Below are 27,853 nucleotides of genomic sequence, written 5' to 3'. Positions count from 1 at the left end.
AATGTACATATTTAAGTTGGAAAAGTAAAATTTGAACAAAATAAATTGTGTCCATGTCCATTTTAAAATCACTAACATTTCTCCGATTTTGTAAAAAGGAAGTATCTCTTGGTCTTAAAAAGTGAGATACACATAATGACATTGACTTTTGTCGTCATCAAATATCAAATATCGCATTTTTTGTATTCAATCAATTTAAAAATGTTTTGATGAATTGATTAAAAATAAGTGATATTTTTGTTAAGCATGCTATCACACAGGATTGGATTTAAAAGAATTCAGGTAGCTGCTGGTAGCTATCCAATGAACGTTAAACTCCTTCTTGCATCACTTATCGTTATGAAGATTCACATATCACAAGGAGCTGATTATCCCACGAAGTATATCTTGTTTTATATTGTTTTGGATTTTATTTGTGATTTAACTATTTTAATAATGTTCACTATTTTTACAGTTTTTAATAAATGCATATAAAAGAGTAAACCTATAATTTTTTTCAGTAACAAATGCTTGTCTGATGCTTTAGAATTGTATGAACGATTCGATAGTATTGTTTGCCAGAACACTAACACAAGCAAAGGTAATAAAACAAGAAGCTTTGTTGTTATAGATATTTCCAAAAGTGTTACTGTATATAGGGTTATTTTCGCCCCGTGTTTTTTTTTTCGTCCTTTTAAAATTGCAAACGGTTTCGCCCCGACTTGAATTCGCCCAGATGCAGTTGTGTTACATTATGTAATATAGCTATTATTATATATTTGCCCTTTGACAACGAGGGCGAAAAGGTTGAAAATAAAACGTGAGCGAATATTTCCCTGTACACAGAATGTAAACATTCAGTTATAATAAAATTGTTTTCACTTTAGATCCCTCACAATGGTTGCAAAGTGTTTGTAAAGAATCGTGTGAAATAAGAACAAAAAGTATGAAGTGTGCTGCCGACAATGGGATCATTATTCTACTGAAAATTTCGGATGGACTGAGGATTAATTTTCCTCCCCATATGTACCCTAGCCGAGGTTGTCAGGAAAGCCATAATTTTTCCGAAGTTAATATTACATGCAAACTAAATATGGTTACATGTGTAAATGATGAAATAATAACGCCAACGTCCTCTCCATCAACAAAAAGTAAAGGATTATCCCTCTCTTTCCTCTCTGTCTCCTTTTCTCTCTCTCTCATATTATGATGAATATAGCGTTTAATTGTTTTACTACATTACTAAAATACTCGATGTCAGTAATGTAAAAATACGGGAAAATATTTATAATTTTTTTCAATAAAAAAAACTCTGTCCCGAGTTTTTGCTTCCACCACTTTTTGCTTGATATTTCAATAATAGTAAATACCTTTGTGCTCAAACTACGTTCATCCACTAATATGAAAAATGTCCAGATTATCTGTTTTGAAACGCCCCCTCTACCGCTTGAGGTTTCAATACGCATCCAAAAATTGAAAGTCTACGGAGATTTTCCATTGGATCAGCCATTAAAAAGCCCGGATGATAATGTTAAAAAATTGCGCGATGTATTCCGAGTGTATTCCGAATGGAGAAAAGATGTAAACATTTCCCATTACAAATCTTCGTAAGAAAATTGTTTTCGTTCCTGTGAAATTTTATGAGTGAAAAGGGATAATTGTTCAATGAAGATATCTTGGTTATATTCCCTTTCATCGATTTCAATTGTTTTTCTTTCACAGGTAAGTGTATTTTTATTTAAAATCATCAAAAAGTGATGGAAGCAATAACTTGGGACAGACTATAGTTTAATGCTGAATTTAAAATAAAATCTCAAAGATACCTTTAATACAAATACATGGTCGGCTTCTTCAAATTATTATGAATCAAGCCAAAATTGAAAGGAAACAATGTCTTAGATTGCAGCAATATTCAGAGCATTGAAAACGAAGGTACTATAGAATCTTCCTCTCTTCCTAACCTTGATTTTACAAGAACGTGCACTCAAGAATCTTCGTCAAATGCGTCATGTATGTTTTTTCTAGCATGTAAAAGAAAATCATTTGATGCTTTTACAACTTTCGAACTAAATCCTAACGAAAAAGAAGTATTGAGTTAATCTATATTGTACGATTTAATTTGACAAAATTAACCCTAAAAAATTATCAAATATTTTAACCCAATAAAAGCATAATTAGTTTTCATAATATAATTATTGCATATTTATTTACTTATATACCGACAGGGTATTTAGTCCTTGCAGCCTTTTTAGGAGAAATGGTAGGAATACTTGTTACTCTTGGCGTCTGGTTAATTGAAATGAAGTGGATTGTAAGAAGCAAATTATGGTATGTTTTATGCATATTGTTATATATGTACCTGATACCAATCTGGTTTTAAAAATTATTGTGCTTTTAATTTATACAAATTGAAATTTTTAACGGTTCAATGAATATGTTTTGCCGTTTTTAATTTCTGACATAGTTAAATATTTGCTTTTTTTAATACGCCGACTTTTTAATTCGGTTTATGTTTTTGATAACTTTATTTGAACAGGGTGTCAGATGGGTCTAGTGTTCATCAAATACCCTTGGGATCGCTAAATGCAGAAATTCCGAGGCAGGTCTTGACAAATGATGTCGACACAGAACTTGAACAGGTTTCGTTTATCTGGGTTATCGTGTAATTTTGAAATAGTTATCGTTTGTACTGAAACTGAAAACCGACGCATTTACAAAAATATATATCACCACGAATAAGCGAAAACACCCATAATTTATTATAATTTGTCTCGACAAATTTAAATGATTCCACGGTATCTAAAAAAAAAATAACATACATGTATGTCTGAGTAACGATTTAGTTGCACAATCTTTTTCTTAATTAAAACATTGAAATGTTAAGATAAAGTTATTCAAGAAACACAATTCCTTTGTCCTAATACGAAATTACTCTTACAGAAAATGACATAATTATGTATACACATATCTTTCGTCCAGTTACATATATAGTAATATACCTCTCATTTGAAATTCCACTCTCTTGCATATCCGATAATGCACAGGTATAAAGTGAAATCAAAGTACTGAAGAACAACCGGGAGTTGATTTTGTCGATGTTTGTTTATCTTAAAATCAATGATATGTTATTTTGCATGACAAGTACATGTAGTTTCTAATTTGTATATGAATTACGCACATTTTTATAATATGAATTCATGGACTTTTTCGACAAGAATGTCGAGAACCCCCCCCCCCCCCCCCCATATGAATCATGTTAAATAATATTTAAAGTAAAATTAATTCAATTAAACTATGTATCAGTAATACAAAATATTTCTCAAACATTGTACGGATCCAAGCAATATTGAACTCTAGTCTCGTTCAACCAAACGCTCGGCTAACACCGTAAATCTCCGACAAGCATTTACGGAGACATCCGAGCGTCCAGTTGAACGAGACTATATTGAACTCTGGCGTAGGAATACATACGACTACAAAAAATATTTAAATTTATCGTACCATTTAAAATCTGACTATTTTCAAGGTATTTATAAATAAGTTTCCTTCAAAAACAATGCTTTAGCATACATTACATCGAAATCAGCAATCATTTTCAAGAACTAAGTCTTGTCAGCAGCGATGATTTGTGCTGAGGTCCAAACACTGTTTCACTTTCGGTTTGTCTGAGTAACTGCATAGGAGAGTTGATTAAAATCAACTCCCAAAAATAATAAAGCATGTTTACTTGACCGTAATACATGGTTTAATCGGGATTGTTTTCAGAAGAAAACAACAAGAAGAGATGGGAATATAAATAATATGTATGAAACAAGGATGTTCCCAGATGACAGTAGTTCTCCTTACGACCATCTCCAATGCATTACAAGGAACAACATCGACAAATAAACGTTTTAGACGATAAGGACACTTACATGAACGTTTGTGTGAATGATTTTTACATGCAAAACATAAAATAAACAATGTGTTCAAAGTCGTCAAATCTCCGTGATTCAACAAAAACAGTGTTGCTTCGTTATATAAATTTCTGATAAAACGACTGTTGTTGAATGAAGTATTTGAATTATCAACATGAGCATCAAATGATTTTAAACAAGTAATCGCTTACAACAGCATGGAGTAAAAATATTTAGTATTTATGAAAACATGATGGGTACAGCAAAACATTGTTTTGTAAATGTAACGGCAAAGAAACGTTCTACATAACATGTTTTTGATTCACATATTAAATAATGAAACGTTTCACTTTCTCATTTACTGTAAGGTTTGTCGACACTCCATGATTTTCTTCATTTTTAATACAATTTAATACAAATTGCAAAACTTTGCTAAATTATCCCAACCTTAACGAAGGACGCATGAGACCACTAAACAAATAATGTAACATGCGATAAAGTGATTGTTAAGGTGAATATCCTGATATTTTTAAATTAATTTTCATTACTCACGAACATTATATTTACAGGCTTGTTCAAACTTGCGAGAATTAACGAATAACATTTTTATTTAGTAAAATTAGCCTATATCTTGATGATGTAACAAATGTTTAAACACATGTGTCTAAAGACGATACCCTGTATACGAGGATAAAATTCATATACAGAAGCTGAACGTTAGTTTGGTTCTAAATAATTAAGTGTTTTTAAGAATAAAGTAATTGTTGTTTTTGTTATTTGAATTGCGTGCAAATTGTTTGTGGTTAGGAAGCACGGCATACCCAAAAACCTATTTTTTGGAATATTTTCTCACATACACAAACCACTTGAATGCTATTCATCTTTTTTTGTGAATTTTAGCCTTCTATCCTTCATAAATGTGTGGTTTATTTTCTGTTAATAGTAAGGTCTTGGCATTTAAAATGCATCAAATGCCAGTGTTCAGAGTTAAAGAATTGATATTATTGTCTGTAAGTTACAAAAAAAGGTATCTAGTACCTGTATAAAAAAAAAAAAAAACCCACACAAATATTTGTAATATCTCAAAAAACTATTGGCATTGAAAATTCTAACAATGACTTTTTATTTTACTTTCATTGAAAGGAGATCCAAATGGTAGGTTGTAGTTGATGTTTGCAATGATTGTCAGGTCTGATTTTTTCGTCCAGTTGTATTAAATATTTTAAGATTTCATTCCAAAATGAAATACATAATTAAAAAAAAATAAGAATTCAAAAGAGTTTTTCTGTTTCACTACCTTTGTATTAGATAAAAATAACATAACGAGTTTATTGTATCATTTCTTTGTTATTCTTTTGAGCATTGACATTATTATGCAATTAAAAATACATTTAATTCTTAGGTTTGTGTGTTTATTTGTCTTTTCTTTTTGTTCGTTTTGATTGATAAACAAAACAGTTGTTAAGGAAATAATTCTGAAGACTTAAAAACACTACAAAGTGGAAACGATAATGTATATTCTGCAAATTATTAATCTGAGACTTTACGTTTCGTTTTAAGTTAAAGGAATCAAGAGCTCGTTTAAAAAAGATAAATTAGTTGATATTTATGATTTACCTGTGAGATATTTATTTCCGTCATGTTCAGGTTGACGATCGATGAGTTGAAACATATTTCTTAAAGGTTTTTCATCATAGTTTTAAAAACTCTGTGATGCAAAACTCTTGATTTTGAAGAATTATATGTGTTGGTATTTATAGTAAGTTCAAGTCAGTTACTGATGATTTCAACCAAACCTTTTTTTCTTAAATAAATCTAATGCTATGATTTCATTAAATGATTTTAGCTAAATAGCTGAATGAGAAAAAGTTATAAACTAGAGAAACCAATTTCATGTTAAGTCATTTAAACACTTTCCAAATACAATTATAAAGCCTTAATTTTGTCATTACAATAACAAAATTTCCCTTTTTAGTATGTTTCTTCATAATACAAAAGGAATAAACAGTCATGTATAAACAATCGGACATACGATCATATATTTATTTAGAAATAACAAGAAGCAACAAAAAGGGAGTGATACACTTTCAAGCTGATAAACATTGAGTTAGACATTTAGTTAAATTGAAGTTCACAAAGGTTAATGACTCGACATACAAGGTATGAAAGAGAGAGAGACACAGACAGACAGACAGACATTTTTTAAGCTTGACCCATGCGGTTTGTTAATAAGAAGATCCTTTACAATTATTTCAGGGATTTTCTTCCTGCTAATATTATGTTTATTGAATGCATACACGTAACACAGCTAGAGTATCAGGGGGAAATGTTTGTAAACTCAAAAGAACTCGTGATATCGATATAAACACAATCACCGGCAATTTAAAAAAAAATCAGAGTCACGCCTAAAAAAAGGTAAACTTGCCTTGAATGCTTGAACACAAGATCATAAAGTTGCATTCAAAATAGAAATGTGCATGATCTTTATTTATTATTTCATGTATAGAAACACAAGTCGGCAGCAATGTTCTTTTTCAAATAAATTTTAGTTCCAAATAAATGTATGGGTCGCCTTATCTAATTTAGCATATGTGGCTTTTTGGGGAACGTTATGCAAAACTACACAGTTTCCATGTCTTCTTGGTGATCATTTGATAAAGGTTAAACGAAAATTAAGTATATTTACTTTTGTCATTTTATACAAACACCACATCATATTAACCAGACGACATTCAATTTCCCTCTGATATTAAATTTCTTATTTTGATTTCTTAGGAGAATACTGTTACAAATAAAAATATCTCTTACCAAACTGAAAAAGGAAAATGTATATCTTGAAGAGTATACGGAAGTGATGTGTCCCTATCATAATTCAATTTCCTTCATTAGAGTCTATATATATACAGGCATCGAGAACTGTATTGTATGAAGGCGACTGTAGGTAGTGCATGTATATCTTAAGATATTAAACATAAACAGCCTAGTCCTAATACAAAGAATTGCTAAGAGTATTATTTATTCCTTAAATTGATTCGACTATGTCAGTAACATATTTAATGTTTTAGTTCAAATTTGCAAATCGTTTTTTTTTTTTTTTTTTTTCAAATATCAATTCACTCTATGTTTGTAGTGCACATTAATATAATTTGAACAAGCACGTTATCTTTGTCAATTCTGAAATATTTTAAAGTATATTTCCCCTTATGTTTGCATTGAAAATCTGCGACGTTCAATTTTCTATTCATACACTTTGCTAATTAATGCGCCATGAGCACAGATACAAACGTCTTCATGTGTTTTGAGTATATTTATTTCTGTAAGATTAAATGAAACTTTCAATCTGACATAACTAATTCGATATGTACGTTTAAAAAACAATCATTGGTATATATCTACTTCTTAATATATCAAAAAAAAAGATTTTTCTCTACAAAGTTTCTGGCACTATATTTTTTGGCGCAGAAGCTAGTAAATAAATAGCATTTTTAATATGGCTGTTACATGTATGTTTCATATCCCTGGTTGAGAGCGCAAATAATGGCTTTATAGCGGCGATACACAATATTTCATACAAATAGACATTAGTATGAATATATAAATATTAACATTATATGCTAACGCACGAAATTCAATTTGTCTGCACCGCTTGGTATGCTTGGTGTGTCATATGACCGACGACATCCAAAACTGAGCGTTCAAAGTCTTAGCAGATTAGTCAAAACAAAAGAGCAGTAAATTGAATTGTTAAAAATATTGTTAAATTTGTAGAAATCGCTGAATTCCAATATGCAAGTAGTAAGAAATAAGTGACCAAAAAATCCCACAGCGGACACACCTTGCTTCAATTTATTGATTTATAAATATAAATGTTTAAACCAATCCTTATTCATATAAATTAATAACTATGCAATGACAAACTTTTCTTTAGGGAAATCGAAAGTGACCAATTATTAGACGAATTTTCAAGGTCAACTTCATTGCGTGATATACTGATAGCCTCTGTTTAAGTTCCCCTGTTTTACTCTACAACTATACAATATTTTGCTATATATTTTTTAAATATATGTAACGTCACTATAAGAACGTTGTGAATTTTCTCTTTAAGATAAATCCAATTTATATACGTTATTTTTAACATGGCTGTGGTTATTATTGTTATATCAAAGTAGGTTACGGATAATGAACACTGTGAGTTTCAAATGCCAATATTGCGAGTTAAGGTATTCCATCCAAAATAGCCCATGTTCAATGAATCGGGATGCATGACAGATGTATGGGCTTAATACTCAGTATGCTTGAACATATTTTTCATAAGTATCAGTATGTAAGAATGGAATGTGTTCTAATAATTGACATTTTCCTGCTATCGAAGATTTGCCCTCCTTGGCTTATAATCTATTGAAATTCAATTCTAAAAAACTCTATACGGTATAAAATTCGTTTTAAATATTTCCTAATGATAAGATGCATTTTTCCACCAGAGCATTTATTGATACTTTTAGGATTTACTTTTGTATTTTAAAAAATGTGCTTGCGCCTTAAATTAATTACTGCTCAGTGAATGCTATTATTTGACATTTTTTACTCAGTTAATCTTTATCTACTCTAAAATGCTTTGAATTGATATAGAATATTTGATACATGAATGATATTCAAGGTTAGAATAATTAGGTCCTTATATGGTTCGGATACCTTTAATCATGATACATTATATTGCCAAACTGATGCTATCATTTGAGTTGTTGTTCTTGAGGGGTGGAAGGGGGGAGGGCTCTTTCAAACATTATTGATCATATGATTACGAAGAAATCATAATTCAAAGTCAAAGATGAAAAAGGCAAAGAGTAATTATATAGTTAGTAGTATCTGCATCAATAATTACTTGTATAGAGCTGTATCGCACCATATGTTTATGTTGATTATACGATTAGAAATCTTCCCCAATAAAGTCTTGAAATTTATATACAAACATTAAAATATAAAACAACGTTAGCATATATGTGTGAAAAAATCGCGTTATTTCAAACAAATAATATTGCATAAATTAGTTAAACATCACAGGGATTTCTGAATATATGACCCTGCTGTAGTAAAATTTCAAAATACACTATAAAACCTGACGAAACGTATAAACACAGTCAACTCAAATGTTTTTTAACATGTGCCATGCTGAAAATGTTAGTAGTAAGTTTTGTTTCTGACTATTTTGTATTTGATATATGATCAAACAAAGCAAAGTAAAACGTTCATCTTTTAACGCTTGATTTTGTTAGTTAAAGAAGTAACCTTTTCATATACCTAATATTTATTCTAAAACATTTCAGATGTATCTGTTTACGAAAGTAAACGAAAATGTGTTACCTAAAGTAAAACAAACATTGACCAAGATAGATAGAACACACATTAAATACATAGCCAGTCAATGAAAATCATCTTCACGAAAGGAGGAAAACACGTCAAGAAATTGTGGCCACTATCATTATCATCGCTATTTGAACTAAGAGTATAAAACGTCCAAAATACCACTATTAGCATAATAAATATCCGACTGAGGAAGAAAATGATGTAGGTTTTGCATTGGAAAATGGAAGATATATAATGGTAATCTATAAATGGGAACAGAAATCTCTAGTTAAACGTTCACACGTTTCAGCGATGTAGAACTGTTTAAGAACTATCATGTTGCTACTATCATCATTTCAGTATGAACTTTCGTATAAATGTTTGTTTATACACACGTCCCACAGGCTTAGCCTATCAAACTTGGGTGTTCAATCTCAAGTATGAATTCATATTGAATATTACACCTAGATAATTAAAAACTTAGATTTCTTAGGTTATTATTTGTAACTTCACCGAATAGCAAAAGTGTACCAACAAAAATGGCTGACGTCATCCGATGAAACATTTACTGCGCACTTAAAAGGCAAGCTTAAAAGGTATTAAAATGCATTTACGTACATTTTCAATTATGTATACGTAATTTCCTGTAATGCTTTTCTGGACTGTACTCTATTGTAACGAACTGAGGTATTCAAACTTTTGATTCCTAATTTTTGTAAGTGTTACTGCTAGGTCATTACGGTTTTCAATATTTTCAATCTCACGGGCCAGTTTATCTTAAATGCAAAGATACATTTAATATGGTATTTAGGTCTTGGAATTGTGCACCCTAATAATGATCATGAGTTCGTGTTATTTACAAACATTGCACATTCTACTGTTTTGTTACTTCTTTATAGCTTCTGTAAAACAAGTCAGCCAAAGGTAAGGCATACACAAGGTACACTTATATCTGCCCGCGATGCATAATGAACTCGTTTTACACTTTTCGCCATTACGTTAATTAGTCAACCCGCGTTCTTGGTTACCTCGTTATTGAAAATTCTATCCTATTATCAAACCATGAATCGTGCTTCGCAAGTGTCTATCCATCAAAACGTGCTAACTAAAATCGCGCATTCAAGAAACGAATTTGCTTATTCTATTCATTGAACATTTGTCAAAACTTAACTTCAATGTATACTCTAAGGAAGTCTTCAATAAATATATTCACTCTTTACGTATCATTCAATATTAATTCATTGCATGTATATATTTTGATGCTAACCCTCACTAACTTGGATGCGCCAAATCGTGTCCAAGAACTTACTCTAAATTTTGCTATTTTGGGCTTGTTTATCAAAAATGAAAGTAGGATTTTAAATAATTTCACAAAAATTAATTATCAGGGAAAATTCAGGTATAGCTTAGTTACATCATTCAATAGGTGTTGAAATACCAAAGGTGTAAACATTTACAGTCATACTGTAGCAAATGTAAACTTTAATATATATGTACTAAAGATGTTTCAGCTAATTCATTTTACTCGAACATTTAACATTTACGACCATTTCTTGTGATATACCCTCAAGGCGTAGTAAAGCCAATACAATGGACCAAATTTTGTGCACTTTCAAATACTTAAAAGTTTCTGTGTGATAATACCACCGATTTAATTGGATGTTATACAGTGTATTTTATTGATCCGTGTATGCAATTTAACCACTGTCTCTTTATTAAACAGGGACAAAATATCAGATATCCAGAACAAAGCAAAAAAAAAAAAAAAAACACAGAGAGAAAAGGGAGGAAGTCATTTTTCTTGTCGTTATGCAAGAAGGTACAACTGGTAAGTGTTCTCAGTTTTTCCTTTAAAATGCTATTTTTAAGTGTTAAAAACACATTTTTGTGTAGATGCTGGTAACCATCTACGGTAGAACAGCTTGTGTGTTTATTACTTTTAAGTGTAATCTGTTTGTTATTATAGTTCATGTTTGTCTTATACGTATGATTCAATCATGAATGCATCAAGCAAACCTTTAACATATAATGTATTCAATCAAATGCTGTGTCTTATATTTGCAATTCTACAACAATTATTGCCCGGATCAAAGAGATGCCGCGGGCATTCTCCTCCTCCAATATACCACGAACGTCTTCAGAACAGAAATGCCTATTTGTGTCGCACTTATTATGAAAATACAACTTCAAACCGTAAACATTTTTTACAACCATGTCAATTTCACGTGTTAGTTCCAGTCAAAACGACGTGTATTGCCTCAAATGTTTATTTTTAAGAGATCAATGCGGCTGTTCCTATGAACTCCCTAGCATATCTTCACTGCGTGTTTTTAAATAAGATATATAACGTGTAGTAGTAATAATCGTATTAAATTGCCCTTACATTTTAGGAATATGATTCAAAGATATTTTATAACTAAGTGAAGAGTATAAGTGAATAATGAATACTTAAAAAAAGCTATTCAGCCCAGGTTAATACAATAAAAAAAAGACAAGCAAACATTTCATGTAAAGGCTACTGAGATGGAACATTTCGGTCGATCCACATTACAAGGATCATATTATTTAATCACTAAGAATTTCAGGTGCAGCTGATATATTTGTTAAAGATTTCCAATATGACATATATCTACATAGCAGAGAGTAATTAGTAATAGAAGAAATGTTGAGGTCAATCATGATCACTATTTGAATAATTAATGGAGAATAATGTTCAATGTTAAGACAGCAAGCTAAACTAGGGACAAAGCGTATAATATATTTCATGATTAAGCAGTTTGCACAGTTTTCCTATACCTCATAATTAACTTTACTATGAACTCGAATGGACCCTTGGTTTTACATTATAAGATGTATATTTACATTAAAGTTTGTTATCAATTCTTTATATTGAAAAGATTGACTCGTGCATTTACTAAATACTCATATAGTAAATCGATCTTAAATCACATTATGAATTGTTTTATTTCTATAACCTTTACGTTGCCATAAGTTTTAAAGGTAAGAAAAGCATAAGGAACGCTATTATGTCAAACAGCAAGGTCAGATCACTTTAACTGCTTAATTTTTAACAGCTTTCAGTACCCAAGTTTACAAAGAATGCAAGGGTGGTTTAGAAATTCATCTAACGTAATGATGGTTATTCTCAGTGCGCCCCCAGTTCAAAATCAGAAATATTCATTGTGTATGCTCAAGAAAATCTTGTTCTTTTGACTTTAATATAAAGGCCTCCTCGTGACAGTAATTTTTGCGTGCATTATTTCTTTAACGTAGTATTGGCAGTTTAAGTGTCCGTTTTGTTTGACCGTATATTGTTAGCATGACCGTCCTTATGCATATACAAAGTTAAACAGATAAAAAGCATTAGTTGCACTTGAAGACATATTTTGTATCATATTACCTTAAGAATATTTTGATGATTTTATGAAAAAATAACCAGAATTAATTGTTTAAGCATACGTTGGAATGGATGTCAAAGAATTCATTGGAGGGACAGTCAGTAGCTTTTCAAGGAACAATAAACTTCTCTTTATATCACTGATCGTTATGAAGGTTCATATAACACAAGGAGCTGATTGTTTCACTGAGTATTTTGTATTATATTATTTTTTTTTAGATTTATCTTATGATTTTTCATTTTCTTTTCGTTTTTTCACAAATTTAAACAACCTTAACATACTGATTAAATTTCATATATTTTCAGTTCTAAATGCTTGTCTGATGCTCTGGAATTGTATGAACGATTTGGTAGTATTGTTTGCCAGAACACTACATCAAGCGAAGGTATTTAAAAAGGTGCATGCGTTGTATTTTCATATCTCTCCAAAACTGTTTTGTAAACATTCAGTTACAATGTAAATTATTTTTTTTAGATCCCACGCAATGGTTATCAACCGTTTGTATGAAATTCTGTCAAATAACTCTAAACAAGATGCGTTGTGCTACAAGCGATAGTATCATGATTCAACTGAACGTTTCGGACGGAATGCATATCAGTTTCCCTGTGCATAAGTATTCTACCATATGTCCGGGATGCCATAATTTTTCACAAGTCAATATCACATGCAAACTAAATTTTGTAACGTGCGTAAAGAATGAGACCATAAAATCGACGTCCTCTCAAGCAATTGAAATGACACAGACAGGTTCACCTCTCTCTCTCTCTCTCTCTCTCTCTCTCTCTCTCTCTCTCTCAAAGCAAACATATATTCTATGTGTAAATCGACATAATTAAGTGGATAAATTGTATTTTTGCTTGCAATGTGATAGATCTGCAGATACATTAAAATAATCTTATCAATAAGTTAGTTTCATGATGAACTTGAAAAAATATCACAAACATATACAATAAAATAAAAACCTTTGATATTGCAAGTCTAACAAAAGATTTCAGAACATTTAATATAACTATGACTTAGATTGTAGTCAAAGTCAGAACACAGATGGGAAAGGTACCATAGAAGAAACTTCCTCTCGTCCAAACTCTGGTACTACAAGAACGTTGACGTCAGAAGCCACATGTACATGTAAGTTTTCGCATGACATATGCATGTAAATGAATATCATATAAGGCGTTTGGGTGGTCCGCTAATTTCCCAGTAGATAGATCTGCCTTACAATAAAAAAAAATTTTTTAATTGACCCACTAAAATGAACATCAATAATTAACTGTAATTCTTTGTGCAAATATATATGTGATGTTTTAACACAGTCATTTGATTTTGATTCAACTGCTCAAAGTTTAGAAATATGACACCGTAAGGACCTTATTCCGCCATTTTGCATTTAAAGCATAAAACAGCTTGTTTCCAAGCAGTTTCCGTTCAGAAAACATAGAGCGCATGCTTGAACAAACAAAATATTTTAATCAGAGATGTATTTATGCAAGGCTAATAAGTGACAAAAAAATTTCCTTGTTCAAGGATGCGCTTTGTATTTCCCATTCATAAAAAGATAAAACAAAATGTCAATTTTTGACTGATTTTGATTGAATTATAGAAATAGCGTCACTTCTGACGTCATATACTGCCAGTGACTGCAAATAAATGAAATAAATAAGTAAAAAAAATATTTTTCATCAGTTCTTCTAAAACATAACATAACATCTTATTGTACCCGAAACACTTAAAAAATTGTGAATTATTGGGGTCAAATTTAACCCATATCATATATAGTTCTTTAGTAACTGTTTTAACGATAAAGAATTCATAATAAAATGATATTATTTTTTTCTGATATTTTACATGTTTAGTTAACATTTTACAGGTATACTATTTACTTGTTCAGCCTTGTTGTTTCCAGGTATAAATGAAGGCTATTTAGTACTTACAGCACTGTTGGGTCTCGTATTTGGAATACTTGTTGTTCTGGGCCTCTCGTTGATTAAATCAAAGTTTGTAAAGAGCAGATTGAGGTATGTTTTATTTACATTTCCGGCATTATGCATCTACTTAGAACTGACCTCTTACTTAAGTTTTAAACTATTTTGTAATCAGTTTGTTATCTGTACTTATTTCCCCAAATTTATATAAATTTAAGATATTCAATCGTTTTTAATTTATGATATAGTGCATATGCCTTAGAGACAAGCCAACTTTCTATCTTAATTATTTAGTTTTAAATGTGTCAAATGTTATTCAAATCATGCTACCAAAGCAGCGTTAAAACTGCTTTTTAAGGTACATGTATTTGCAAAACCCCGATTACCTGAATACACTGATCAGTAATTTAAACGCATGGAAGGTATTATGACAAAACGTTTTTTTTTCTAACAGCGTCTTACAGGGGGAAAGTGTTCAAAATAGCGCTTACAATATACCTCCGAGAGCATCAGATACAGAAATTCCGGAAAGGCCTTTGACAAGTGATGGCTACGCAAAAATTGTTAAGGTTTCAATTTCATTATGTTTAAAGTTAGCTCAGTTAAAATATTACTTATTTCTATTGTTATCATTTCTTCATTAAAATATATAAAAATATCTTCATACAATATCAGTAAAATATAAAACATAGTGAATTATATTGTTTGTTTGGGTTTTCTTTTCAGAAGAAAATTACTAAAACGAGAGATGATGGTAATATCTATAATCATCTTCATGAAACGAGGGTAAATTCAGATTTCAACGATTCTCCGTATGACCATGCCCAATGCCTTACAGAGATCCAATTAACACCAATAAAAGCTATAGAGGAAAAGTACACTCATGTCCAGAAATTGTGCTAAGAATTTCAGAACCACAACACAAAATGAACAAGCATATTCAAAGTGGTTAAAATCGTCTGGAAAAAAAGTTTCTTGTAATCATTGAGGATTTGTAACTTAATATTCTAACAAAGCGTTTGTAGTAAATAAACGGTTTTGAACATCAAAGTGAGCCTCAAATGATTATAAACTTCATTGCTAACATGTTCATCTTCGATACTTAAACCAACATTATTTGTTTTGTTTTTTTTAAATCGATATTGCTTATAAGAACATGTGAAAAAGTAGTATAAAGTCTCATTATATTGTACAAAAAATGGTATTCCAATCAATATTAAAATAACAAGACGATAAGCATATAAAGACGAACCAAATGAAAATTACAAACAAAAATATTTTCAGAATCTACATCACAATCTTTTAAGTATACTTGTACCGTGAGAATATTGACTATCTTCAATAGGTATAATTATGCAAATATGATTATGTTTTTGAAGGCCATGATCAATTATGCTTAATAACATAATGATACAAATATAGCCTCTGACTTAAAACATTTCAGCAGTGAAATGGGTAACAATGTTCATTTAACTTGAAAAACAAAACCATGCATGCATATGTGGTACGTACTGAATTTTTTCCTTTTTATATTTGCATCAGTTTATAAGTATTTTGTAAGTATTTCAAACTAATGCAATTTGCTATTGTATTATATTGTATGTTTAATTTGTAAATATAAAATTAATAAATTTTAAAACCTTTTTTTTACTTATTTTGTAAAATGATGATAAATGATGATTTTGTATAATAAAGAGGAAAAGGATTTATTCTGTTATTAGAACATCAGTCGCAAAATGGATTACTTCTATTCTTCTTATGTTTACATGTAAGTGTTGAAACACCTTTGGACAATTTAATAAATATTGTTATTCAATAGCAGCTCATTACAAAACATTCAAATCGGGCTGTAGACTGGTAAACAAATAGAAAAGCACAATTACTTAAAACCAATTTTATTTATGTGCGAGAAATGATCGCAAGTTTTGCAAAAACACATCGTCGCAAATTTCTCTCGCCTTGAATTGATTTCAACTTTTACTTTTTGTATGTCTATAAAAACATGAAGGTTATGTAAAAGATTGGCAGTCAAAATTAGACGCCGCAATTTAAACCAGTTTATCTCCAAAAAAAATCGGGAAAAAAAGGCATCCCGAATAATTGTTTGATTAAAGTAAAAAAAGTTCGAGAATCTTGATATTATCGAGAACGTTGATGACCCTTCACCGTTAATTGTCGTTGCACTTAAACCGAAAATGACAGATAAATTTACAATGATGCATTTAATTGATACGTGTTTATCAGATAAAGTAAATGAACAAGGCAGGCCGCAATATACTATTTAAATGAAGCCAACATATTCTCAATACCGGAAGAGAGTGCAAGATATTACTAGTACTTAATAAAATTAAAGAGCATCTAAGTTATCTAATGAGAAAACAACTAACGTAGGATTGCGTCGATTTAAAAGTCGCAATTTTTGAAAATTTTGTCAGCTACTGATATTTTTTAAGAGACCGTCAGCGAAGCACTTGTGACTTAAAAAGGGATCGTGAACACTGACGACCTCCTATTGTATTATGAATCATAAAAACAACGTGATTCGTGTCTACAAATTGTCACGGAACAACTTCGAAGTATAACATAGCTTTTAACCGACCAAATTGCGAATTTAGATAAAACAAAGTTATCTTTCTTCCGCTTTGTATTCTCTGCAGACGGCATATCCTGCTATGATTATAAATATCAGATGAAATTAGATCAAATGTGTAACAAACACATGTATATTTAAACGTTTTCTTCAATAACAAATTATGCATCTAAAATCCAAGATTACTGAACAATAATTCAACCGATAGGAATTCTGACCTAAAAGAATATCGCATAAATGTTGAAAAAAAAACCAACTAGTAGACAAATTGTTCTCGAACAAGTAGAGGCTTTTCCACCTTAATATTTTTAATAAATTGCTAGATTGCTCAGTAAGGTATATAAAAAAATGATCATACCTATAATATATGTTGTACTATGAAATGGGAAAACCACAAATCCATAAGTGATTTTTAATTTTGTTTTTTTTTATTTCAGGCCATTGCTTTAAGAATCCCATGTTGTTTATCGTAAACATCAATTTAATTATTTTTCTGATTTACAATATGAATGAGTTGACTGTAAAAACAAGTTTCTCTTAAGTAACCAGATGACTTGCTATTATACCTGGCTGACCCAATTGAATACCTTATTGCGCAATCCAGCAAGCTATTGAAACCCTTACTATAATTCTGTATTTCAAAAGATTTGAAAATTCAGAAATGAACAGATTTCTAAATGACCTTGACCTTTTGACGTTTATGTCATTTTGTTTGGCCAAGGTAGACGCTCCCATCCCAAGTGGTCCGAAGTCTTAATTATAGATTGTACAAAAGTTGGAAGTGGTTTTATCAAAGTTTCAATACTTTCAGGGGCAATAACTGCTAGAAGGGTGGCCTCAGATCATTTCTGTATGAATAGATTGAAGAACTCTCTAATTGTACTAAACACCTTGGTAAAAGTTTCAAGTATCTATCTCTTATGGTTTCAGATGAGTAGCGATAACAACCATTTCGTACAATAGGGGCACTATGGGACTCTGTTAATTGTTTCAATGTAGGAGCTGAAAGGTTATATTTTAAAGTGTCTTAAGATGTCCTACTACATCCATGAAAAAGTTTTTCTCTACCACCCTAAACAAAAGAGATTTAAAAACTCATTAATTAATGGATTTCCAAATGACCTTGACCTTTGACCTTTTTGTCATTTTGTTTGGCCAAGGTAGTCGCTTCCATCCCAAGTAGTCCGAAGTCTCTACAGTAAGTAATAAAAAATAATACTTTCAGGGGCAATAACTACTGAAAGGGGGCCTCAGATCCTTTCAGTATGAAAGATTGAAGAACCCTCTAATTGTACTAAAGACATTGGTAAACGTTCCAAGTCTCTATCTGTTATGGTTTCAAAGGAGTGGCGATAACAAGCATTTCCTTCTCAAAGGGCAATAACTCTCTGTAAGTTCTCTGTAAGTTTTGTTGACACAAGGTCAATTGGTATCATAACTTTTAACGAGCAATTACATAAAGTTTAAATTGTTAGAATAACCCTTATAACAAAAAAGTGACCCCGAGGTAAATAGAAAAAAAAAGAAGATTAAGAAACATAAAGAAAACAAGAGGTCTTTCACCTGAAATGTGGACAGTTAGAAATTCAATTCACTTATTTCAAGTGATACTGTAAGGATCAGATAAGCGCTACTGAAATATAGGGTAGTTATAATTAATGCAAGCCAAAGTTGACGTTAAGCTATCTTTTCTCGAGAAAAATGAGTGTTGGGTATGCAAGCAGATAACTAACCTAGTTAGAACAACGAAGTTCGGCAAAAAGAAAAGACGCTAAAGCTTATGTTCAGAGCTGCGAACATCTACACTTGTACATTTACGAATGCAGATTAACGCTAGTTACAGATCATAAGCCGCTAGTAATAATAAGTCGTATAGACTTATATTATCATCTGGCTCCTCATGTTTAGTTTAGTTCAATAAATTATTTTGCTCCAATGATATATGGATTAATTTTTTGAGCGACTTTCACAACAAACAATATCTATATACATTTTGGACTTTGTCAATGTAGCTATAATACCCATAATTCACTTCAATAGAAGGGCGTGCAGATGAAAAAAAAATATATATCGCTTTATAAATTAAAAAAAAAACTTACAAAACTTTATATTGAGGCCTGTAACCTTTTGGTTTATTTCTATCATGTTATTTTATCAACTTAACACACTCAGTAGAAGGTTTGTGGAGGTAATCCATTCTTCCCTAGCATGTATCTGTTCTCTGACGTACATAAACCACATTGTTGCTGGTGACTTGGTTAATGATTATACAGAGATGATAGAACTTATTACAAAAAATGTATGCCTGGGTGTAAAGAAAACTGAATATGATTTGTGCAAAAATGGATCTATAATTTGTGAAATACTAGTATGAGACCGTCGCGTTATAGATGTTTAGTGTTTACATAAATAAAATGATGTTTGTAGATTTCAAATACATGTACATGGAAATATGAAAGGTAGTTTTATTTTCTTTGTGAGGATTCTTTACTTTTTACGAGGATTGAATGCTGTTTTCACTGATTTGTTTTTAACTTAGATTATATCTTGATGATACATACGCCGGTTCCGTTTATACTCAGATTAGAACAATAGAAATTAGGCACAACGTCAAAATCAGGATGCTAAGTAAAGCACTTTGTGTGTTCATTTATGCAGCACATATACTACTCAAACTCATAACAATCGGTTAAGAATCTACTTGAATTCAAGAAACATTATATATTAACAATAACACCGATCCTGCTAATGAAACCTGTTGACTTAATTGCGTCACTCTGAGATCCAAAATCCTTGCTTCACCCCCTGTTTCACAATGACATTTCTTTAGATCAAATTCAACTTTCAATATTCACATTTTCAGGATGCCATTTTATTATTTAATTAACTCTATTTTTAGCGTGTGTAAAAATGCAATGTTGTCTCAGTGATGTCAGTATCAATGCTACCCCCCTCTCAGATACTTGGAGATAACCCAGCAGGGAGGTGATGATTTTAACAAAATGGCAGCAGCTATTGATTGCAAGTATTAGATATTCTTAAAGAAGGAGTCTTTTCAGGTTTTAAACTTGTCAAATGTACATCCGATTAATTGTTCATTAAATCAAGATGAAAGGAAATAAAGATAGTATATTTTTCTTTTTTTTACTATCGTACAACTTGGCATAGAAATAGTAAATTAATATTTAGAATCTTACAAGAACTATATTTTTGGTGGGATATTGGCGTAGGAAAATATCACATATTTCGTAAATCATGATTGATGTAGAATAATGAGTCTGTTTTAGCATTCTTAAAACAATAACATTAATGTTGGTTTTTTTAACTAATGTGAACGATTGATATGATACTTGAATTTCCGAATTTGTTTTAAAATGAGATTTGCCTAAAATTATATTTCTATACATTGATATGAGTGAAAAAAGCACTGAAATCATTTTTTTCTCTCATATTAATGGTCAATATATTATATTTTCTGTCAAATTATTTCTTTAAATGAAGTCTTAATAATACGTAAAAATCAGAATATTTTATATTAAAATTGGAAGCATAAAACAATAATAAAAATATCTTCAAAATTTAAGAAAATTAGAGGAAATGCGGGCTAAGCCATATCAATTTTATTTTCAATATTTATTACAATTTAGTAGTATAAGCTGATAGACTTTCTGATTTTCTGTCATTTCATTGAAGAATAGAATCTTCATATTTTAGATAGATGTTGAAATAGCTTGGAAGAACCACAGGTGTCTTTATTATTCGTTAAGTTGGGATGAAAAGTATTGACCTTGACCTGACCTTTATGTAAAAACAAGGATGTCAAATTTGATTAAACTGATACAATCATTTGGTTATATAATTCTGTTTTACTGTGTCAAAATTTCTTTAATTTCTTATTATAGGAAGTATGTTTGATAACAAGAAGACTCCTTCCTTAATGGTAACATTGATACTTACTGATTGTTCCAATCAGTAGAATTGTTTCTGTTAGACTAAGTGTTTATTAATTCATTATCGGCGAAAATGACTCATAGTCAGAAATTGGAATGGTAATGTATTCAATCTCTTTAAAAGACTATGTGCGGTTTTATGCATTTTTGCCCCCCAAAACCAAAGTTTAAGAAAGAGCTTTAAAAATAAGATGTAAGATAGTTAAAATCATATTGGAATCAAAGGTGTAAAAGGTTATCACCACAGTGACGTCATAATGTAGAAATGACGTCATTAAGATTGCATTATTTTGATAAATTGATGTTTTGTAGCAAAATATGGGTGTTTTCCGATGGTTTTTCGACTGGGAAACATCGAGCGTAGGCATGCTCAAGTACCATTTTTTAATATAATGTGTATAACTATATGACAAAAAACATATGTTAAAATCGCACATGAGCAGACCTGCACTCTTTACATGTACTTCCGAATGCAAAATATGCAGCAAAAATGAGAATATTTTCATTTTTTGCAAATTTGCGGGAATAAGGTCATTTAAGTGACGTCATAGATAAACAGCGAATGAGCAATGATGACTTCAATCAAGATTAAAGTTATAGGCATCCTCTTTACAATAATTTGTGAAGTTTTTATTTTTATACGATACTATTCAAAAATTGGTTGAAATCGGGGGCAGATATTTGACCATACTGCACATAGTCCTTTGATTGTTTACACCTATTGAATGTTAATATAGGGAGCAGATCTACTTTTTCTGTTTTATTTAATTTGAAATGGACTTTTGTTTCTTCATCGATACAATGAATATTTTAAAAAAGTTCTTAAACTGTAGAAATTTATCTTCACGAAGACTCCTATTATAGCTAGAACAATGCCCACAAGTCTTATCATCATGCATAGATTCGGGGTGTGGAAGGAGGATAACTCTCGTTAAAAAGTCGTATTCCTTTATTCATCACTAAATGTGAGTCTACCTTTTCCATAAACCCAAATAGTCGCAACTCTTCTAATTAGGTAGATAGAAAAACGTTTTTATCTTATTAATTAAGATTATATAGTATTAGGATTCATGATACATAATTATGTTAGTCCGGGCACCTAAGGGTCACATGGGTCATGACCATCCCTAAAATAGTTGAATACAGTAACACTCGGCTAAAGCGAAGTCCTATGGACCGATAGATTTACTTCGTGATATCCGTAATTCGTTATATCCGTATAACGAATTCGTAATATAATAACTATAGCAAATTCACTATATACATGTTTTCTTTCACCAGACTATAACTTTTGCTGATTACTTTCATACCTTTATATGTTTTACGGTGCGACCGTTGGGGCGAGCGCAGCATGTGATCAAATAATGAGTTATGATAAATCAATAAAAATAAAAGTATCAACGAAACGTAAATGAATTTGAATGCAAAATAAAATATTAACATGCCTATTTTTTCTAGTAAATTTTCTTATTCATAATTTATAAGATTGTTTATTTATTTAAATACAATTTATCTCAGTTTTTACAATGTTGTTGAATTATAAAGATTTTAACATAATGTTTATTGCAGTTTATTGCAGTTTATTTCCTCTTTTCTTGCAGCAGACATTTTTCTTAAACTTACATATAAAAAATGACTTATCATAGAGTCCCCCCCCCCCCGTTTAAAAAAAAATATAATTTACGTATAAAAAAAATTTGCTGATCATATAAGAAAAACGGTTTTGGACCCCCCCCCCGGGAGGATGTAATAAATGTAAAAATAAAGATACCATTGAGCAGTTAAAGAGCTAAATGCATACTAAGCACTCACTATTCCTCACCCGGATTAGAATTTCCCTGATTTTGAGAATTTCTTTTTCATTTTGCTTGTAAATATTTTTTGAATGATGCTGCCGCGCCCCCTTCTAAAAAAAGTTCCTGGAAATTAATTACTGTAAATATATAGTGAATAAAATAAATGTGAGCATTCATCCAAATGAGACCAAGTTACAACTGTTTCCTATTTAAAAAAAAATGTCCCCATACGTTAGCTTTGCAAGATTTTGAGAAGATTTTGGTATTTATATTTCAGCAGATTTACAATAACTACTTAGAGTAATTTCCCCTTATTGTGACGTCAAAGTTCACGTCGGTCAAGTGTCGTCTGTCTCTTTGAAAATACCCTGAAAAAAACAAAGTGAAATATACTGTTTTGTTTACTTAAAAAGCATGTTATTCTTGAAATTACACAATTTATCTGTTTCTCAATAGTTTTTACTTTGATTCTCGCGAGAAGGAATCAAGTCTAGTGAGATCGTCCGACATTGATAAATTGCATTGTGGGTCATAATTTACTGACACCGAAAAATTCTGTGGGATCAATGTGCAAGAAATCCATTGTGACGTCACTCGAAGGAACGACAACACTGTTGTCCTATGTAATGGAATTAATTTATTTAAATTGCATGATGTACATAGTCTTTTATCTTGTTCTCGTGAGAGTGTGAAATGGGAAACCATATTTACAGGGAATTACTGGGACGATTAAAACAAGGCATGCCTGGTCCGATTTACTGACGCCAAAAAAAATCCGTCGAATGAATGTGCAACTAGTCCGAATTTTCTATTCACACACGCCTTGCCAGTAGAGCTCGTTTCGCGCCGGCGATGCGCACCGGCGAGCTGCGCTCGCTTATAATCGGATTGTGAGTCTAAAAGATTATCTTAAAATAAATTCATTCAAACTTTTATACTAAATGTTAGCGCAAACTTTCTTAAGTTTAAAAAAATTCGTTATAAATTTGTTTAAATTTCGTTATTATTTACCTCTACGGGATTCAAAATCAGTTCGCCATATCCGTAAATTCGTTATATCCGAAATCGTTATAACCGTAAATGTTGCAAAAAATTGTTAAGAATTTGACCGGGGACTCAAAATCTTCGCTATATCCGAAAATTTGCTATATCCGTCTTCGTACTAAACGAATTTTACTGTAGTATGGATTTGCTCAATCATCGTTAATTCTCATGCACCTACAAGTGTGTGTATGTGAAACAGAAAGAGGAAAATACTAATTACTGTAAATAAATGTATTACATATGGCAGGTCATGTACAACATTAGTGAGAGAGCGAAAGAAACCATTCAAATATTTGTTCCAAAGTATAAAATATGCAAACAAAATTACTAAATAGCCCAAAAGGCAAGTGATCTTTAAAAAGCTCTTGCGCAAATTTTAAATATATTCGTACCAATCATCGGGTCATTAGTCATTTGGAGCACTAATTCCCAGACTAAGGAAAAAGTGTTAAAAATAAACCATTACAAAAACAATTACACCATATATACACCATATACATATTTCATTTCTGTTGTTTCTGTTTCAAAATCGCATGATTTTGGCAATATTTGCTTAACAAGTGTTCCCAAATAGTTTAAATCGTATTCAACAAGTGCACGCAAGGTCGGTGTTTAATATAGTTATGGAACTGAAACAAACATGTGTTTATATTATAAATTCGAAATCATGGCAAAGTATTAATCTGTGTTGTGTAAAAGTTAAATCATAACTAATGCACCATCAAAACACATTTGTCATGTTAATATGTATACCACTTAGCAATTGATTTGGTTATCAAAATATTTTCTTATTGCAACAAAAGCAGTTTTGGAAGAAATTAGCTTTGTGCCTAATATATAAGATATCATATTTTTTAATATAACAATTCCATTTGTTTATGAATGTTTTCTATAAAAGATTGACTTTTTTTATTCATAAAAGTGAAGCTTAAAGGATGTTTATCATATATGACTAATGATTGAAAATAACTAATTGATTTGTTGTGCCAGTGGTGAATTGCTTATATATTAATTATATTTTCCTAAGTTATTCGTGACAAGCAGAGATGAGTACTAGCTTTATTTATAAAACTTACCATTAAACTAATTACTAATAACAATAGTGTACATGTATGACTTTTGATTAAAACAAGGAAGTTATAAGGTATTTCTAATTTTTAATCTGTAAACTTAACGTTTTATTTCTTTAGATTTAGAATTCATATTTATTTTGTACATGTATTGAAATCGTATTTGATTAAAAAATGACAGATTGCGCCAGTCAAAAAATGTTTGGTAAGTATATATATTGTCATTTCATTTTTCAAGTTTTTATTTGGGAAGATTGTAATACGTAATGTAAATATATTTTTGAAAGGTCCCTAGTAATGTTTTTCCATTATAGTATTCTACGCGTATTATCTACTGATGTGTGAACTAGCCAATTCGGAAGGTTTAAAAAGGTTGGTTTCAAAATTATTCCAACTATTTTTCGTATTATTGTTTATTAAGATTACACCATGACTATTTCAAACTAAAATGTAACTAACATGGTTTTTACAGTGAAATGTGCTTAGAGCAGACACTTCAGATTCATGCACTTCTGGAACAAAAGATATGTCTCTATTCACTTTTAGCTTCTAATGCAGGTATATAAAGTATTGTAACATCTTGATTCTTTGAGGGGTCTATAATAGATATTAAATTGTTTATAAAATATAGTAAAAATTTAAATATTTGAAAACAAGAAAATCTCTCATAGTCTTATATTCTTTAAACAACTCATGGCATTAGTTTATGGATATTTACATATCAATATCCTACTGAAATCGTATTTGTAATATCTCCTAGAATATGAAGACTGTTCAGTACGGTGTGAAGGAATATATGTAACTGTCCGCAATGAATATGCATATCATAGATGCGTGGGATATACCATTAATTTCAACATCAGTGGAATGCTGACATCTAGTCTTAGATCCTTTTTATGTAATTTACCAAATTGTGTATTGGAGATGATCACTTTTGAATGCACGTTTATCAAAAGGGATACAGATATCAAATCGAACAAGACTACAAACGAAGAAAATGACCTACAAAAGAAACAGAATATGGATGTAGAAAACAGTTCATGCTTTGGTAACATTTGATTTCTATTTATATAACAATTCTTAAGTTTGTGCATGCCTTTTTGATTAATTATTTACGCTCCTTTGTTATTTAGGGCAACATAAAGATGACTGCACTTGTTAATATATATATATTAATTTTTACTATATATTATCAAGAGCATAGAATAGAAAAAACAACCGACTACACTGTAAAGTCTTTGGTAATATATATTGCAATTTGCTGACCCCAAATAGTAAAAATTTAAAAAAAACAACCAAAAAACAAAGCAATTATATGCAAAGCATAAAAACCGGTAGAATATAACACGATACACGCCAATATCCAATTGCAAATTGGATCCCTCTTATCATTGAACATCATAATAATTTATTGAGATTAAGATCATGTTTCATTAAGACCATAAAAATCATTTAAACTTTCAAAATGTAATTTTCATTTATTCTTACAATATACTTGATTAATTCCGTTATCGATCTGTAGGTGTCGACACTGGCGCTGTAATTGGATTTAGCTTTGCTGTTGTTGGGGGTGTACTAGGAGTGCTATGTTTTTTCGTTTTGGTAAAACATTTGAGGACACGTCAACGAAGGTGCTTATACAAGCATTTTTGGTCGGAGTTAATTTTAAAAGAATGATATTACCATAAATCAAATAAATGTTGTTTTATGTAATTTTATTAAGACTTATTTACAAGAATCCTATATGAATTCTTATAGCAATTGTATTATTATGATCAGCAGATTTTGTCCATCAAAGTTTTGTCATCCACATACCGATGACTGTTGTCAAGTTCCGATGGAAAGAGAAGTCATGATCGCAGGCCAAACTGCAAAGGGGAACATAGCCGCGAAGGGGACAAAAACAGTAAGTTTTATAGTTCACAAAAATTGCAAATATATTACTTCCGATTAGAGGGGGATTGAACTGCACACTCGGACTTCATGTATAGACATATCTAGACGAATCTAATCAATATTGGTGTTTCTTATGACAGATGGAAGACAAAGCCATACAAGTTTCCTACTACAAGGAAAACGATCCACATGAGCCAAGATTGAAGGAAAATAAACTCTATCAGTTATATCTGAAAGAAGATCATCCAGAATCATATGGAAGTGTTTTGCTATCAAGTGATTTCATTCAAGAAAGTTAAACTGATAACATAGCTTTATGTAGTAAGAACATCTCTAACTGTAAAGTGTCATCAACAAAATGTTTCCGTTTTCTGGTGATGGTACGTACAATACTTTTCAAAGCATTGGCACAACATTTTGCCACATGTCACAAATGTTTCCATTAAGGATATGTGAACCTGACATGAAACTAATTGAATAATTGAAAAAAATTGTTTAAACAGACTCTAATCGATTTGTTTTTGTCAAAAAAGACATTTTAAGCATATGTTCGTGAGTTCGTTTCCATGGCAACGACCTTCAAACTTACCCATGTTCAAAAAATTAGAACGAGAAAAAAAAAAACTTAAATGCAAATTAAAAATGTCATAAAAGACATATTTACAATTAACTAGAAAAATTTTCTCACCAAAATATTAAAAAGGTTAATAAAATACTCTATTTATCTGAAAATGGATTATAAGAATTCCTTTTATTTAATTCGCTATTTTAGTTTGAATTTCCTCTGACCACTAAAAAAGTGACATTTTTTGACGTGACCAGAGCTAGAAAAATTGCAAAAAATACTATTTCCTATAATTACACTATTATTTTTTTAATGTAATTTTGAAGAAATGATAAATAGCAAAACATTAGTAATCAATAATTGGCATGTTGGTGAATTAGAAAAAAAGATAATAACGTCTGAAT

The 27,853-nt window shown here is 30.7% G+C and overlaps 3 protein-coding genes across 3 annotated transcripts; all 3 read left to right on the top strand.

The window, feature by feature from the left end:
- The first annotated feature begins 246 nt into the window (after nt 1-246).
- Nucleotides 247-4,054, top strand: LOC128161781 (uncharacterized). The gene is made up of 7 exons (XM_052825172.1): nt 247-380; nt 501-580; nt 867-986; nt 1,879-1,989; nt 2,205-2,307; nt 2,516-2,618; nt 3,745-4,054. The coding sequence occupies exons 1-7, from the start codon at nt 247-249 to the stop codon at nt 3,865-3,867; spliced, it is 774 nt and encodes a 257-aa protein (XP_052681132.1). The 3' UTR covers nt 3,868-4,054.
- An 8,629-nt stretch (nt 4,055-12,683) lies between these two features.
- Nucleotides 12,684-15,509, top strand: LOC128158032 (uncharacterized). The gene is made up of 7 exons (XM_052820704.1): nt 12,684-12,805; nt 12,922-13,001; nt 13,091-13,363; nt 13,637-13,738; nt 14,520-14,631; nt 14,993-15,107; nt 15,265-15,509. Exons 1-7 carry the CDS (start codon nt 12,684-12,686, stop codon nt 15,439-15,441), a joined length of 981 nt encoding a protein of 326 aa, XP_052676664.1. The 3' UTR covers nt 15,442-15,509.
- A 9,653-nt stretch (nt 15,510-25,162) lies between these two features.
- LOC128160726 (uncharacterized) lies at nt 25,163-27,223 on the top strand. Its single transcript, XM_052824072.1, has 7 exons — nt 25,163-25,193; nt 25,303-25,360; nt 25,461-25,546; nt 25,749-26,036; nt 26,511-26,619; nt 26,768-26,894; nt 27,025-27,223. The coding sequence occupies exons 1-7, from the start codon at nt 25,163-25,165 to the stop codon at nt 27,181-27,183; spliced, it is 858 nt and encodes a 285-aa protein (XP_052680032.1). The 3' UTR covers nt 27,184-27,223.
- Nucleotides 27,224-27,853: the final 630 nt, after the last annotated feature.

Source organism: Crassostrea angulata, chromosome 8 (genome assembly GCF_025612915.1).
Source record: "Crassostrea angulata isolate pt1a10 chromosome 8, ASM2561291v2, whole genome shotgun sequence".
NCBI classification, from domain to species: domain Eukaryota; kingdom Metazoa; phylum Mollusca; class Bivalvia; order Ostreida; family Ostreidae; genus Magallana; species Magallana angulata.
The sequence above is the reverse complement of the archived record's forward strand: the minus strand, read 5'-3'. Positions and strand labels throughout refer to the sequence as shown.